A 17,596-nucleotide genomic window follows, 5' to 3' on the forward strand; every position below is an offset into this window, starting at 1 on the left:
TAAATAAAGACCTTAAGCACATTACCCTAACTTCCTAATCATCCATTCAACTAATCCCGTGATGAACTTCAAACCCTTAATTGATTTATTCAAACCCTTCCCATTGCGATTAAAATAATGGATTAATAACAATACCAATTATCCCTAATCTAGTATTGGCATGAGCACAATCAATTAAGCACATCAATTGCAATTATCATTAGAGAATTTAAATAATTAAATCAAGCATTAATCATATTCGAGTTCCGCTAGACCTTGGAATAGGGAAACTACTCACACATTTAATGAAAACAAGAATGATAATCAATACAGAAAAATAATTAACAACAATAAAATAAAAGAATTGAGAGAAGAAATCAATACTTGGAATTAATTATGAAATCTTGAATCTTGAAAGCAAAACCCTAGAAAATAATATGGAAGAACGTAATACCCAAAAAGAAGTCTAAAATAATATCTGAAAAAAGTGATAAATAAAAGACTATCTAAAACCTATTTATATCCTAGCATAAATCTAGATATTTTTATCTAAATATGACTCTCAAATGCCACCAAAACGAGTTGCCACAGGTGGGTTGTGGCACGAAGAAAACCGCCACAACCAGGTTGTGGAGCGGGCTGCCTTCGCCTCTCCCTTGCTCCAATATAGACGGCCACAACCTGGTTGTGGCCAACATATTGCACGCCACAACTGAGCTGTGGAGTAGGCTTTCAAAATGCTCCATTGGTGCTAGAAACGCTCCATATAAGAAATATCTTGTGATTAAAATAAATTCCATGCAAATCGAGCCCTATTCCTATAAAAACAAAAACAACAAGCTGAGAAGAGCAATATCAAAATAGGAAGAATAATAGCTCAAAAAGATTAGGAGAATGTAGAAAACACAATAAAACATGACCAAATATCACATATAAATCGTGTATAATATCGTGTTATCAAAACTTAAGTATAAAACAAAATTTCTAATTTATAAAAATAAAATATTTGATGTATCCTTCAACAATACAGTATATAGTAAAATGCATATTTTTAAATATCTGTTTGGGAAAGAGACTATTTTATAATCCATTATAATATTTACATATGTAAATTTACTTATACAATGTTAATTTAAAATTAATTTATAAAAATCTATGTGCATGGCACGGGGTGTAACCTAGTAACAATGTAAAATAGGCGCTACCAATAGATTGATATCTCCTAAAATTATAACCATCCTTAATATAACAAAGGTAAAATTGTTTTGAGTAAGAGATAATTATGATTATTCGTTCTTGATAACTTCTCCTCATTTAAATAAGAAAAACGATAGATAATTTAAAAGATTAAACAAAGTAGAAACATTTGTATTGTTTTAATATTTAATAACACCAATTGTCTCATGATTTTATTGGAGTTAAGCACATAATAAGGACCTCACTTTTCACATTTTTCACCGTTAATAACCTCCTACTTTTTGTTTTCACCTTTAAGAACCTATGTTCACTATTCCGACCAAAATTAACTAATTTAGTTTAAAAAAAAGTTAGGTCCTTGAGTTAAATAAGTTAGGTTCTTGGGTTAAATATTTTACTTTTACAAAGAAAATCAAAATAAATATGTTATTTATTATTTTATCATTTTCTCTTTTCAACACTAAAATAAAGTAAAATAAAATAAACCATTTTCTTTCTTCTATGTTGTTATCCACTTCTTCTAGAAGCACAAACACCTCATTAATCTTTCCAACATTGCTAAAACTTGCATCCATAATTAAAACTCCTATACTGTACTTGAACTCAAAATTCTAACTAATAATTACCAAACCAATTTTAGAGAGAAACTTACATCCACTTACAGAATTATATGGAAAAAAAACTCGGAAATCATCCATGGAGAAACAGTGAATTGTATTGATTTAATATCCTAAATGCAACTGGGAATATGTCAATTGTTTTGGTTTCGAAATTCGGGCTAATTTTGATTCTCTCCTCTTCATCATTAGTAGAGGTGGATGGCGATGGTGGCCTAAATGTCGAAATTGGGGCTGATTTTAATTCAGGTTTGGCCGTTTGGGGTATGAATCGGTAGGAATTGGGTGGTGTTTTGGGCGGCAGTAGGTGTTTTCTGTTAAAAACATATAACAACAATATTGAAACAGGCAAATTAGGGCTAAACAAATTGGGGGTTCTAAGTATCTTTCATGCACTAAGCTTAAGTTGGGTGGAATTGGGAAGGTGCTTTTTTTTTTTTTTTTTTGTGGACAAGGGCAATGACCACGAGATCAATTGGCGACCGACGGGTTACGAAGAAACATGTATGGTGGTTGTTATTTTAATTTTTAATTTTTAATTTTTAATTTTTTAAGATGTAAGGGATTGAGTGTTTTTTTTTTTTTATTAAATGCTAGCGAGGACTTAACATATGCTAATTAAGGCATTAACCTTTTAATCGACACTCAGGTGGGTTAATGGTGAGTTAAGTGTCTTGATTTCTAACCACAGGTCCTTAAAGGTGAAAAAAAAAATGTGGAAGGTCATTAAAGGTAAAAAAATATGCATATGTAGGTCCTTCTTTTATGCTTAACTCTATGATTTTGTTTACAAAATTGGTAAAAAAGAAATTTAATGGAAACTTGGTACACTCGTTGTTTACTTCATGACTTCATCCTACACAAGGGATGAAAATGAAATACCATACACGAGTCGTAAATTAATGTTCATAGACAATTATCTCATAGATCCCCTGAAAATAAATGGGATATAATTTCTCAAGTAGGGAAAGGGGTGCAATGGTGTTTATTTATATTATTGGACATTAGCACCATAATATAACAAATTCTAGCAAGAAAATACATTTTGCCCATGACCAAACACATACACACTTGATAACTAAGTGCATGAGGAGCATACGCTCAACTCTAGCAACAATCTCAACTACATGACATTATAATTTTACTTATTATTATAATAATCATCCAATTCCAATAAAAGGAAATTAAGAAACGAACATCTGATCTGATGCAATCACTTCAATACTTGGTGCAACCAACAGTGGAAATGATGGATTCCTTTCTCAATTGGCATCACATATCTTCCACTACGATACGCTGGTGTCTCCAACCCTTTTTGGACACTTTCACACAACACCACATCTTCTTTCTGCAATTTTGCACCACATTTGTCAGTTAGATATTTCCTTATTATATGTCTATATGGCATGCTAAGGCGCGTGTAGCATACATGCTAGGGTATTTTAGTCATTTCACACGAGGTAATGGTCATTGAAGGTAGATTTTTGGATTATACTTGTTTTTTTTTTGGTTCAATTGAACATTTTGAAAGTAAATAGTAGCATTACATGTCAGGCTGATATTATTAAATTTCACAAAAGTATAAAATACGAGCATGATGTACTATTCAACGGTATGTCAATTTTGTTAATATTTACATAAATGTGATAATATGAGTTTACAAATCAATATATATCATCAATATAAATTAGTATTTTCACAAGTGTATGTGTGGTTATGGTTTTTTAACGCGTCTATTACATACCAAGGCGTATGCGTGTATCTAATTTTAACTTTTTAAGTGCACCAAAAACTCGTTTATTTTGCATAGTAATTTTAGTAAATAACGAACATTTACGGTTGCACCTTAACTTTAAATTTCTGAGGTAACACTGTCAAGTTTGCACAGTTAGTTGGCCAATGATAAACAAAGTCACATGTTCATTTTTAACGTACCTGTACATTATCATTGATTGCTATGCCCTTCTCGATGTAATCCTTGTCGTCCTACACAAAAAATAATAATTTAAATTAATTACAACAAAAAAATTTCAAGTAGTTCTGCAGGACAAGTATTTAAATAAGCAAAATATGACACAAATTAAAAATTTATAAGAACATACTTTGAAAAAATCGACTTTCAATTGTTCCCAAATATATCGACCCAAAATTTTATGAATTTATATTCTTGATTGACTATTCAAAACACTCATTATGAACTCGGATTGATTAGATTAAAATCAATTTATGTCTTACACCCAAATATGACTCAACCCAAATCAACTTGAGATTAGCTTGACATTAGTGACTTATTTTCCACAACTAAACATTAAACACTATATTAGAAGTTACACAAATGAAAACTTACCAGCTTTGATTTTTCAATATAGTAGTCCACCACTAATTTGCATTTCCTTGGTCCTAATGGAAGAATGTGCATTGTTGTCATCCAAGGGCCATACCTGAAAGATAACCACAAAAAGGGTCCAAAATTTTCAAATTAGTAGCCAAAATGTCATTATCAAAGAGTGTTTAAATGACTCCACCATTATATGAAAAGGTACGAAGAGTTAATAACCAAATGTGTACCTTTCCACAGCAAAGTTAGGGTATGCAAAAGCGTAGAATGCTTGAGATCCAAGTCTATTAAAACCATTGTTTGAACTCCCTGCCACTCTTTGAATCGTGACATTTCCGATCATCTAAAGATAATCATATAACATTCAATATTTAGTCCATAACATAAAAATATACTTCGTATACAATAGAGGATTTCAATACAGAAGTGGTGCACTTGTAAAAAATTGAAAGGAGTAACATAGTTTAATCGGCTTTTGTGTACACATAAGTGACATCTTAGAAGGATCCTCATTAGAATAAATGTAACTAGGTAAGAACTAGAGCGAACTTACATCAGTTTGGTAAGTATCAAAGTCGAGTTCAGTAGCATAGTACTTGTGTGCATAAGGAACATGGTACGAGCTATCCAAATAGTTGTCACTGAAAATCTGAATTCAATTACAACAAGAAAAATCATAGAATCAAATGTTAGTCGCGCGATTAAACACATAACAATTCTACTAATCTAACATTAAATGGTTAATGACAAAGTAGAGTATTAATATTAGACCTTCCAATTAGATTCCATTGGAAATTCACTCCTATTGATGAACTGCAAATTAGGGTCAAAAGCATGGGCCTTAACATCTTCAGCACAACTACCAAGCCATTCAGATCCAACATCATCTACTTCAAGGCTTGATCTGTCCAAACTGATGAGTATAAATGGGCCCCATACTGCAACTTTCAGGGGTACAAGCCCAAGTTCCTAAAACATGAATCACCATTTTTAGTTTTATAAACTATAGATTAAAATTGATTGAAATCAAATGCTTATAATATCTCCGTTTCAGATTATTTGCAATAATTAGAAATTTTTACTCACACTTTATGACAAATTGCTGCAAACAATTTGAAACAGAGGTTGTATTTGTTTAGATTAGATAGGATACTAAGTGATTAAGACCACATACATCGGGATCAAGTGACTGTTCTTCGCTTGCTTTGGAAGCTTTTGTAAGCGATCCATTCATGCCAAATACCCATCCCTAAAAAATGGAAATGAATTGACAAATTAGCACATGTATTTAACAAAACTACAGTATCGAAGATATCACAATTATTGGTTTTTCATTCTATGTATTGCTAAATGACGCGAAATAGAAGTAGAAACTTACATGGTAAGGGCATACAAAACACGATTTTTTTCCGCTTCCACAAGCAAGAATCGAAGCACGATGGGTGCAAACGTTGTGAAATGCATGAACTTTACCTTCACCATCTCGACACACCAAATATTCAACATTTCCTAACCTGTTTAAAACTCATATTAGCATCTTTACCATTTTTGAAATTTTGCTATGAAGTAAGCTTAAATTTCAAGATGAAATAACGTACGTTCCGGTGAAATATTGGTTAGGCTCCTTAATTTGATCACTGTACCCTGCGAGTAGAAGACCAAATTTTTAGCATATAGTAGTATGTCCCTTTCAAGAAGAACATCCAAATTCTTTTTTAAGAAAACTAGTCCTTTTGAAATGGTTTTTTCTCTACTATAGTTCTTGAATGTTCAAGCATGTATCATCTACAAAAACTCGTAGCTAGATCAACATATGTTTTTCACACGCATAATTATAGATCCCATATGATACAAAAATGCGAAAGCACAAGTAACACAGGAGAAAAGTCCATTAATCATCAATATATCATTGGAAAACTTCTTTAATTATATATCGACATACCAAATTTGTAAATTTCTTTAGTTTCAATATTTATTTTGGTTAGGTGTAAAAAGAAGTTACAAAGGATAGTGATATAGATGTGATTTGATTTTGGGTCATGAATATCAGCTCACAAACCTTTAAAATCATTTAAAATCTAACATAGTTTTATTTAGATGGTATCATCATTTAAAATCTAACATTTTAAAAAAATTTATGGCCCAACGTTTATATCATGGCTAGATGGGTGGACCTACATAGGGTCTGTTCACATTTACTTAATTATTTCAGCTCAGCTCAGCTCCGCTCCTAATTTCCTTCTACCATAAAATGAGCTCAATTCAGCTCAACTCAGTTCAGCTCCAATCAGCTCAGCTCAGCTCAGTAAATGTGAACGGGCCCATAGTTCAACTTCTAAACCACATACAAAATTGTCCATGATTCATTGGATATGTGAGGTGTGATGAAAGTAAAATTAAAAAATCTATATACATGGCTATCATGAGTCATGACCCCTGTTTTTAAATTAGTTGGCAATTAGCAATTTAGCATGATTTATTCTTAATATTATCATGGATTGACTTTTTTTTTTCATGCTTCTCAATTGCTTTTAGAAGTTTACACAAGTATGTTTTTGCGAATTATTAAATCACACCCACTTTAATATAATTAGTTATTGCTATGGATTACTCTACTTAACATTATCTGATCTGTAAGTTTTTTTTCACACACGTATTTTTTTTTTATTTGCACCAATTTTCAATTGATGTCAATGCATTGCTCTAATCACGAAATCCTTTTATTACAAATAACTTAAAATTATATAGTTTTGTGTGATAAGAAGTAAAAATCAAGGATTCGATGTTAGTGATAGGATCTATACAGAGTGATATATCCTATCTCTAACATTCTAGTTGAATCTAACAAAATTCTATGTAATTACATAATTTTGTAACCATCATAAAAGTTGAAATAGAGTAAATGGATAGTACGATGGTAACATTCCTCTAGGTTGTTTTTCTTTTGGTAGGTGGTATATGTAATTAGATGTCATCTATATCCATTGCCTTTATTTTTATATAGTGCCGTGTGATAAGCAAAATGAATTATTTTATTTATAAGTTATACTCCATACCACGCAACGAATATCCTATTCGAGCTTTTGGTACAATTTTATAAGTCTAAGTATAGGTAGATATTAACGGATAGCTATATATCTTGAATAATACAAGCTTTATTAAGAATATTCATGGTCTCATCGAACTAAACTCGCCTACATCAGTGTATTTTAGTAGATCTTTATTTACTAGCTTAGGAAAAACCTCAAAAAAAAAAACATGCATGCATATAGTTAGTGAATTAGTGTCAACTAGTTTTACTGATTAATGGTTAAAAAGTATATTCAAAGTATCCTCTACATCATTGCCTCTTGTAAATCTTATTAAACCGAAAAATAAATAAATTAACTAAATAAATTAAAAATCAAAATTTATTCAAGGACTTGTGAAATGGAACCCCTGGTTCAGACACCTCTGTTCTCCATCTCCTGATTTCTTCACCATGCAACCACCACCTGACCACCTGGCCTGCTGTGACTAGCTTAGGCCACTACCACGGCTTGTTCCGCCGCCACCAAGAAACCGCCACCTGACCACCGTTGTCTCTTTCGTTGCAACTACTAAACTTGGTTGACATGCCGTCAAACCGTAACTAAACAGCACCCAAGTTTCTTCATCTAAACTTCTAGCTGAACAATATTATCTTTACTTCGTTTTTATTTTTTGCATTCTTAAACATTCCTAAATTCGTTATAAATTATGTGAATTTTTTATTGATTTCTGTACAAAATTATTTCTAAATGAGTTATTCATTTGGTGGTCCAAATTTCAATTCTTCATTATTTTATTTTTAAAAAAATGGCAAGCTGAATCTTTAGAATTAGAAATAATTTCGTATTTAAATTATTATTATTAGATGATAATTCAAGTTAAGTGTAGCAAAAAAAAATGAAGATACAAAGGAGTATTTCGTCATATCTCATATGCATGTCCGATGTAAAGGGTCCAAAATTGTCAAATGATGAAGTTTAATGTTTAATGTTCTCAAGTAATAAATTACACTTTTTCACGGTCCAAATTTCGTTCTATAATAAAAAAATTACCAAAATAAAATCAATAAAACATAGTACTCCGTATTAAGTTAAATTAAATAAGATTAAAGGATTTAAAAATAAATTAAACAAAAAATATATATATACCTGCGACTTGCCATCCCTTGTAAAAGATACGGTCAAGTTCATGAGCATAGAAAGCAGGTTCAGTATACCAAGAGCTAGGAGGCGTAAGAGCATCCTCGGCCGGAATCCTCGGATCGAATTCCTGGACAAGTGATTGAATTGACGGCGGAGTAGTGGTGGTGTTTAAAGAAGGAAAAGCCGGGGCAGCGACGGCGTTAATGGTTTTATTAGGGGTACGAAACTTAAGTACCGGATTATTAGTACTAGTTTGTGGAATTGGGACGATGTTATTTGAAGTATCATTGTTTGATGATGAATTTGGTATACCACATACAGTTGTTGGGTATTTCAGCAACATTGTTGTTGCACTTGCTGCCATATTGATGTTATATGATGATCAAGCAATAACTAAACACTTCCTTTTGTTGTTATAATTTTTTTTTTTTTTCAAAGGAGGTGGTATGAAAGATGATCAACAATATAGCTTAGCTTAACTTAGCTTGTGTAATTCAAGCTGTGCGCATTTTTTTTGTTCGCTCCTATATCCTATTTATATAAATAATCCTTCACCCCTGTTTCACTTTAGGTCCCTCGTAGAAGCTTCTTCGGGTTTCTTATTAGAATTTTACTATTATTTCGTTTTAAAATAATTGACACAGTTTGATCAGACATATATATAATTGTATTAAAATTACACTAGTAAAGTTTTGACATAACGAAAATACATATTAATTATATAACAATATTTTACATGATATATATTGTTTGAAAATATTATATTAGCTAATTATGCGATCAAAGTTAATACAGAGTAGATATATAGAGTAATAAAATGTTAATTATTTTGAAAAAGAGAGAGGATACAAAATAAAAATGAAGAAGAACAAAGTATTAAAGAAAATGTTATACATAGCCCTAAGGGCTACATATAAGCATTTAATTTACTTTTGAAATTTGTTTAAATTTAGAAAATCATGACAAAAACACACTAATTACACCGATTTGCGAGTGTTTTTGTTATAAATTCCTAACTTTATACATTTTCCAATGTAAATTCAATGCTTATATATAACCCTAAGAGATATGTATAGCATTACCCAAATATTAAATATTAGTAGTATAATATTCCCTTAAAAAAAATAAAATAGTAGTCTAATATGGTAAAAGTAATAAAGGTCCAAAAACCAGAACTTTGGAGTTGGAGGGTCTCTAATGAATGACACGAATTTTATTATATAACGGTCGAATAATATTAGCCCAAACTTGGACGAGTAGTAACATTTTATCACAAATGAATTTAGCGTAGTCAGACTCTCTTTTATCACAAAAAAAAAGGTCCAAAAACGAGAACTTGGACGAGTCTCAATTTTGTTGTCAAATTTTTCATTTTATGACGTCGTTAAATATTTGTCAAAAAATTTAATATGCTGCTGAACTTTTTTTTTTTTTTTATCACTTGTTATTGTTCAGAAATAATCTAAAAAACGTAGTTCCTTTTTTTCATTTTGTAAAGATAAAAATAATATACTTGTAGAATCGAAGGAGTACTATATTTTGAAAAACAAGCAATAAACGAAGTTTGCCAAAACTTTCAAAACAACACTAAAATAAAAACCATCATTATTTTACAAAGGAAATAAGGAATGATGGTATTTTTTTTTTTTTAAAAAAAAAGCTTTAATATCTAATTTACTCAGCCATATCATTATTGTCACATGCATTTTAACATACATATATTAATATTACATCCGTTAATTATTATGTGCAATGTTAGGCTATTATTTATAATACATAAAATATACCAAAGTTGCACATAATAATTATCGGTGACGGTATTTTTTTAAAAAAAAATAAATAAATAAAAAGATAATATTTGATCAAAAAAATAATATTAAACAAATCAAATATAATCATACATAAACATGTCTTGCCTTATATATTTATCAAAAGAGTAAGAATTTCATTTGCATTAAAATAAATTGTGAAAAAAGGACCTTTTAAGTGGTCGACTTTTTGAAAAATGACGTTTTAAGTTAAAACTTGTGAAAAATGACCTTTTAAGTTGCATTTTGTTTGTATGGGGTGTTTGGGTGACCTTCTGTGGTGGTCAATGCTGGAGCTCCGGCGTTGACTATCACGTGTTAGTCACGTGACATTTTTTTTAAACAAAAAAATCCCCAAATTTCCCTCCTTTCTCGACCTAATCAATGAAAGAGTTAGGTCACGTGACCAAATTTCCCCAAATTTGGGTTTTTAAAAAAAAAACAAAAGTCACGTGACTAACACGTGATAGTCAACGTTGGAGCTCCGACATTGACCACCACATAAGGTCGCAAGCTCGCCCAAGTACCCCATATAAACAAAATACAACTTAAAATGTCTTTTTTAACAAGTTTTCACTTAAAAGGTCCTTTTTCAAAAAGTCGACCACTTAAAAGGTCTTTTTTCACAATTTTCTCAATTCATTTAAACACTGGATAAGGACAACATTAAAAAAAAAAAAAAAAAAAAAAAAAAAAAAAAAAAAAGGTTGTGATCAACTCCCTCCTCCGTCCCCGAAATAACGACTCATTTGGATGCGGGTATTAAGAAACTTAATTTGCAATTACAAATGTATGGGAAAATACAAGTAAGCAATAATTTGCAAGTATTCCCTCCGTTTTTAAATACTTGCTCCATTTCTTTATGCGCGGAGTTTTAGGAGAACGAAATTGGAGAAAATAATAAAATATGAAGGTAGTGGGGTTGGTGGAAGAATAAAAATTTATAAAAGGCAAAAGTAGTGGAAATAATTGGAAGAGAGAGAATATATGTTGGGACCAATAGGTGATAAAAATAATTAAATAATGTAAAAACTTTCTAAATAAAAAAATGGAACAAGTATTTAAAAACGGCCACAAATGAAAAGTGAAGCAAATATTTAAAAACGGAAGGAGTACAAATATATGGGAAACACTAGAAAAATTAATGGTGGCAGGAGAGAGAAAAAAAAGTTTAAAAATTTAGAGAGAAAATGGCACAAAAATCTAAAAAAAATACCAAGGGTAAAATAGGGAGAATGAGCTACATGACAAAAATATTTGAGGATATATTGGTAATTTTGTGATTTTAATAGATGTTGAGAAAAATAAATAGGTCATTCTTTTTTGAACTAAAATTAAGTCAAAACGGGTTATTTTTTCGGGGACGGAGGAAGTATTTAATACTTGGATCACCTTATTTGAGTTTGTATGAACTTTTTCAAACTTATCTAAATTAAGCTAGATTTACGTAGTATTTAAGTTTATTAATAATGGAACATATTTAACTAATATTACTCCGTATTATCATAATTTTAATTATTATTATTGTTGTTGTAGTTGTAGTTGTAGATCAACAATGTAACATGCAATGTACCACGTATTCATAAAGTAGTGCAGTTGATGTGTCCGTCTGAGATGTCGTTTTGTAACATTTTTCCTTTGTTTATAATTTTTCCTTTTTTTATAATTGATGTCGACAATTTCCTATGTCACCATTCTTCAATATTTTATGTGGTGATAGCTTATCATGATAACATCACTCCTCAATATGGTACGATGGCGTAACTAAACAAATGTTCATAAATATATACTTTCTCTTTTTTAATTTAGTTCGCACTTTACAAAACCACACTAATTTAGTGTAGTTTGAGAGTTTAACAAGTATTAATTTTTATTTACAAAAAAATTAATAATAGAAAGTGAAGTACTTGTATATTTAGTGTAATTTTTTTATATTTTTATTTTTTTTTTTATTTTTTTTTTGTCCGATTCATTCTTTAGACTAATCCGGATTTGGAATCAGTTCTGAATGATTAAGTTTCAGTTTTTTCTCAATTATTGTTGTGGGAGATTAAACTCGTGGTCCCCCTGCCAATTGCATTCCCAATTACCACTGCACAAATAGCCAATTAGTACTTGTATATTATTAATAATTAATTATGAAAAAGTGTAGAGATCTTAATATTTAGTAGTGGAAAACTTAAAAGTTACTCCCATGCGAACCAATTAGGTCAAATAGAGTAATTCAAACAAAAAAAAAAGTTCGATGATTATAGCAGAGTGAATTATCCAATTGTACTTAGTTAAAAAAAAATTATCCAATTGTACTTGCTAAAAATGAAAATTATCCAATTGTAAGACTTAGGCCCGTTCTCTTCATCTTAAAAAAATAATATTAAATAAAAATAATTTCAATTCAGTAAAATTAAGTTCAGTTCAGTAAAATTAATTTCGGTTCAGTAAAAATAATTTCAGTTCAGTAAAAATAAGTTCAGTTTAGTAAAATGCAGTTTTCTTAAAGAAGAATTATAATAGAAAATCAGTAAAAATAATTGCAGTTCAGTAAAAATAATTTTAATTTTAGTAAAATTAAGTTCAGTTCAGTAAAAATAAGTCCAGTTCAGTAAAAATAATTTCAGTTCAGCAAAATTAAGGTGAATCAAATAGGGCCTTACACAATAAGTGGTAATGGCTCTTATCGCATGCCAAATTAATCCGAGTAATTATAAAAATAAATAGGTTTTTTTTTTCTTTTTTTTCTTTTTTTCTTTTTTTTTTTTTTTTTTTTTACGAGCATAAAAATAAATAGGTTAAATTACCTAAAGAAGTAGCAAAATTGTTTTTGGCTTAATGAGGTCAGTGGTATAATGCGAATGTGACGAGTTACTCGATCGAAGATGTCTTTGTTTTAGATTCATCCAAAGAGGTTTTACACTTTTTTTCTACTTTAGGTGATTTCCCTTTTCGATGTTAAACCATCATCACTCATGCACTGGCGGAGCCAGCGTGGGACAAGGGGGGACAGTTGTCCCCCCACTTCCAAAAAATAAATAGTATAAATACAATATTTTGTGCATTATGTAATAGACCAAAGGAGTTAGCGCAATGGTTAAAGTAAGTTGCATGAGTTTGTACTTGTAGTCTTAGGAACTGGGTTCGATTCTTCCTGTGCGCTTTTTCTTTCCTTTATTTATTTATTTTTTTTTTTGTTTTTGTTTTTTTTTTTAAAAAAAATTATTATATATATAAATCTTTATAAGATTTTGAAACCTAAATTTTTATAAGATAGTATTACTTCAATTTAATTCTTAACATTACCCCATTTACTTATTTGAATAATTGTAACTGTAGTTCCCTTTATTTATTTATTTATTTTATTTGTTTTTTAATAAATCTTTATAAGATTTTGAAACCTAAATCTTTATAAGATAATATTACTTCAATGCATTTCTTAACAATTACTCCATATACGTATTTGAATCTTTGTAATTGTAGTTTTGCATGAGCTTTACCCCAAATTACGATTGTTATAGCCTAATAGATAATTATGACAGTACTACATTTAAATAACTATATTATTAATTGTTTGAAATCTTCAAAAATTATGAACCCCTAAACAAATAGTTTATGGAGAAAAGTGGTATACGATGTTGATTTTTTGACTAAGTACTCCGTATTTTATATTTTGAGCTGTAAAACTTTAACTATTTAAGCATATTTTTGCTCCAATATTAAACTAAGTGATGATGTTTATTTGTCCCCCCGGTTTGAAATTCCTGGCTCCGCCACTGCACTCATGGTATAAAAATTTATATCATCCCTCTCTCTCTACCACTTTCTCACTCTTCCACATTATCTATACTACAATACAATATACTTTCTCTAAAAAATCATCCCCCCATGGTATAAAAAAAGTTTGCCACAATACCACCAAACTTTATTTCTCCTATTTGTATTAATAATAAACTTAATTTAATTATAATTATATTTCATTTTATTATTGAAAATAACTAATTGATGTTTGTAAATTTAATTAAATAAAATAAGCAATTTATGTAGTAAAAAAGTGAATTTGAAAAAATATTTAAAACTATATCAATATGAGTGTTTATGTGTAGGTCTTGAAAAATTATGAACAATGGTAATTTTTTCATAATTTTTTACTTTATAATTTTTTCTTAAAATGCAATTGAAAAAAGTAAATAAAAGATCCATGATAACCAGGTCACATAACGTAACCTGGTTGGTTCATGTTTCACGGGGATCAAAAAAATTGTTTACCATATGATGGTATATTGGATCCTCTAGAGTTGAACTCTATAGAGTTCAATAAATCTAGACCCTCCACAAAAGATCAATGGCTAATATTCATCTTGCATGAATTTCAAAATAAAAAATAAAAGTTCAATAAAAAATAATTCAAAACTCTCACTCTCACAACTCTACAACTTTATAATTTTCAAACTCTAGAGGATCTCAACTCCATCTAATGGTATAGTTTAATACCACCAATGTAGTAAAAAAATTGCATGTTTTTTATGAGTTTTTACACCGTGGTATAAAATTATACCACAAGTGTTGATGCTCTTAAGGATGAGAGGAGGAGAAGTTGTCAAAAATTTGTATATGAGTGTGTTATATTTGATTGATTTAGGCCACGTTATTAATTATTTTTGTTGAAATGAAATTATTTTTACTGAAACAAAAATTATATTTGTTGAACTTAAATTATTTTTACTGAACTTAAATTAATGTAACTGAACTGAAATTATTTTTGCTAAACTGAAATTATTTTTACTGATTTTCTATTATAATTCTTCTTTAAGAAAACTAAATTTTAATGAGCTGAAATTATTTTTATTGAATAGAAATTATTTTAACTGAATTGAACTTAATTTTACTTAGGTGAACTTATTTTTACTAACTGAAATTATTTTTACATGAAAAAAAAAATTGTTGTTTAAGTTGTTTTAGTAATTTTTTTAACTTTTTTTTACTAAAGTTCGAGTTTGTCCCCAAAAAATCCGCTTTATTTTAGCACAACAAGCTCGATTATATATTTATATTATGTGGATTTTGGGTATGGATTTTTATACTTTAGCTCAACTTGACTGGTATTTTATATCACCTCTACTCCTCTAAGTCAAATTAAGATACTTTATCGCATTCTAATAGTACTTATAAATAAAGACATAATTTATTACATGAAACTTGTCAGATTCATTACAATGTGTAGTATACATCTTAATATCAATATTTCATAATCTCTATCAACACAAGATTAAAGAGTAATCCCTCCGTTTTTAAATACTTGCTCCATTTCTCCATACACAGAGTTTTAGGAGAAATTAGAGAAAGTAATAAAGGAAGGAGATAATGGGGTAAGTGAAAAGTAAATTGGAGGAGAGAATCTAAAAGTAATAAAATTAGGCCTCACTAGTTGAGAAAAATAAATTAAATATTATAAAAGCTTTCCAAATAAGGAAATGTAGCAAGTATTTAAAACGGCAACAAAAGAAAGTGGAGCAAGTATTTAAAAACGGAGGGAGTACTTTTAATTGTACGCAATGCAAGTGAGATAGGCACAAAAAAGAAAGGATGGAACCATGCATAGAAGTAATGCGTATGGTTTTATTCACCCAATTTTCACTTATCTGAACTTATTTTAACTTACTTGAACTTCGGCCTTGTTCTGATTTATTTAACTGAGCTAAACTGAATTGAACTGAACAAAATATTTTATTAGAGGAGGGCATTAGGAACTGAACTGAACTGAACAGAACAGAACTTAAGCTGGAGAGAACAGTCCCTTCTTAAAACTTATTTTAGTTATAAATTGTACTTGGGTAATCCTTATCAGAACTTATTTTTTCAGAACTGAACTCATCTTGACTTAGGGCATGTTCTGATTTACTGAACTGAACTAAACTGAACTCAACTAATTGGAGCTTAACTGAACTGAAATGAATATTTTATGAGAGGATGATATTAGGAATTGAACTGAACTGAGCTGAACTGAACTTAAGCTGAAGACAACATTCCCGTCTTACACCTGAAATAAGTGAAAATAAGATCAACAGAAAAGACCTTTAATTAGTTAACCAAACCAATGTAAAGTAGATTATATTTGTAATGTGTCAAAAAAAATTAATATTAGGTTGATAATAATATGCTTATAAATATATCTATATGCCACATGAAACTCTTTAATCAATTTATAACATAACATGTCATCTTGTCATATATAATCTGGTAGACTGGTAGTATGTTCGTTAGTTTATAATCTTTTCACCGAATAATTATAAATGGAGAAAATAGGACGAAAACAAGAAAAAAGAAGGTATTGTGTCAGTGACTGGCGAAATGTTTCGTAAGTCCGAACTGACAAAATGCGGATGTTTGATATCCTCAATTAGCGGAATAATATTCTCTATTGACTAGATGATATCCTCTACTAACTGGATGATATCTTTTAGGAAAATTTGTAATTATTAATCCCAACTTTGAGCCATTTACTTTCATAAATCCCAACTATCGATTATTCCTGAATAATCCCAACTTTATGGGGTGTTTTTTTTTATTAGGTCCAAATTACCGGTGACTTGAAGAAAAGGTAAACTCTTTTTTTGTTTTTTTTTCATATTGCCACATGTCAGCTTTTATATGGTCACAATAATAAAAATCTTTTAACAAAAAAAAAAAATCTGAAAACTCCTCCCTCCCTCCCAGTCCGTAAACACAGCCACCAGAACCGACACCACCTCTCTTAGCCAGCGACCTACCTCATCCTCATGAACCACCCAACCCGAACCTTTACCCAAGAACCCGAAACCCCTCCCAACCCGCAACTACCAAGTAAACCCCTCCCAACCCGCAACCACCAAGTTCCCCCATCCAATTTCTCTTCACCTTTGAATTCAACAACACTGCTTCCGCCGTCGCTGAAACCACCCCAGATCCTCCTCGTCCGTCCAGCACCTCGTCCTCCCGTCAACAACATTCGTGTTCATTTCCCTAACCCTGATGACGCCATTGAAGTCTTCAATGATGGTTACGCCGTCAAAATCCCTAAGGGATTTACTGCTCTTCAGGCTTGTGAGGATTGTCTGCGTTTTGTTATCATAGTCGCATTTTGGTCGCTGAGAATTTTCGTATGTGATCAATAGTGGAGGGAGCGGAGTGAGGTGGTTTTAGCGAGTGGAGTAAGGTGGTTTTAGGGTGTTTTGATTGTGGGGGAGAGTTGGAAAAAGAGAGGAGGGCGGTGGGAGGTGGTTTGTGGCACCAACTCTAGGGGAAATCGATGAACGGGGGGGGGGGGGGGGGAGAGCAGCCATCTGGCGTCAAAGCTTGAGTGGCACCGTGGCAGATCGGTGGTAGAGGGGTATTTGGCTGGGTTTGTTCTGATTTTTTTTCCTTTTTTTTCTTTTAATTTTTTTAACCTATAAAACGTTGAACCGTGGCAAATGACTTGCTATTACAGGTTTGGTAACCAGTAAGGCCTGATAA

General features: G+C 30.6%; 1 protein-coding gene across 1 annotated transcript; it reads right to left on the reverse strand.

Annotated features, from left to right (window-relative positions):
* Nucleotides 1–2,692: 2,692 nt before the first annotated feature.
* LOC110710124 (choline monooxygenase, chloroplastic) lies at nucleotides 2,693–8,824 on the reverse strand. Its single transcript, XM_021888377.1, has 10 exons — nucleotides 8,310–8,824; nucleotides 5,730–5,775; nucleotides 5,510–5,645; nucleotides 5,306–5,380; nucleotides 4,903–5,100; nucleotides 4,685–4,780; nucleotides 4,362–4,474; nucleotides 4,141–4,234; nucleotides 3,729–3,779; nucleotides 2,693–3,141 (listed from the first exon to the last, which is right to left on the reverse strand). The coding sequence occupies exons 1-10, from the start codon at nucleotides 8,665–8,667 to the stop codon at nucleotides 3,007–3,009; spliced, it is 1,302 nt and encodes a 433-aa protein (XP_021744069.1). The 5' UTR covers nucleotides 8,668–8,824; the 3' UTR covers nucleotides 2,693–3,006.
* Nucleotides 8,825–17,596: the final 8,772 nt, after the last annotated feature.

This window comes from Chenopodium quinoa, unplaced genomic scaffold, assembly GCF_001683475.1.
Source record: "Chenopodium quinoa cultivar QQ74 unplaced genomic scaffold, ASM168347v1, whole genome shotgun sequence".
Lineage (NCBI taxonomy): Eukaryota > Viridiplantae > Streptophyta > Magnoliopsida > Caryophyllales > Amaranthaceae > Chenopodium > Chenopodium quinoa.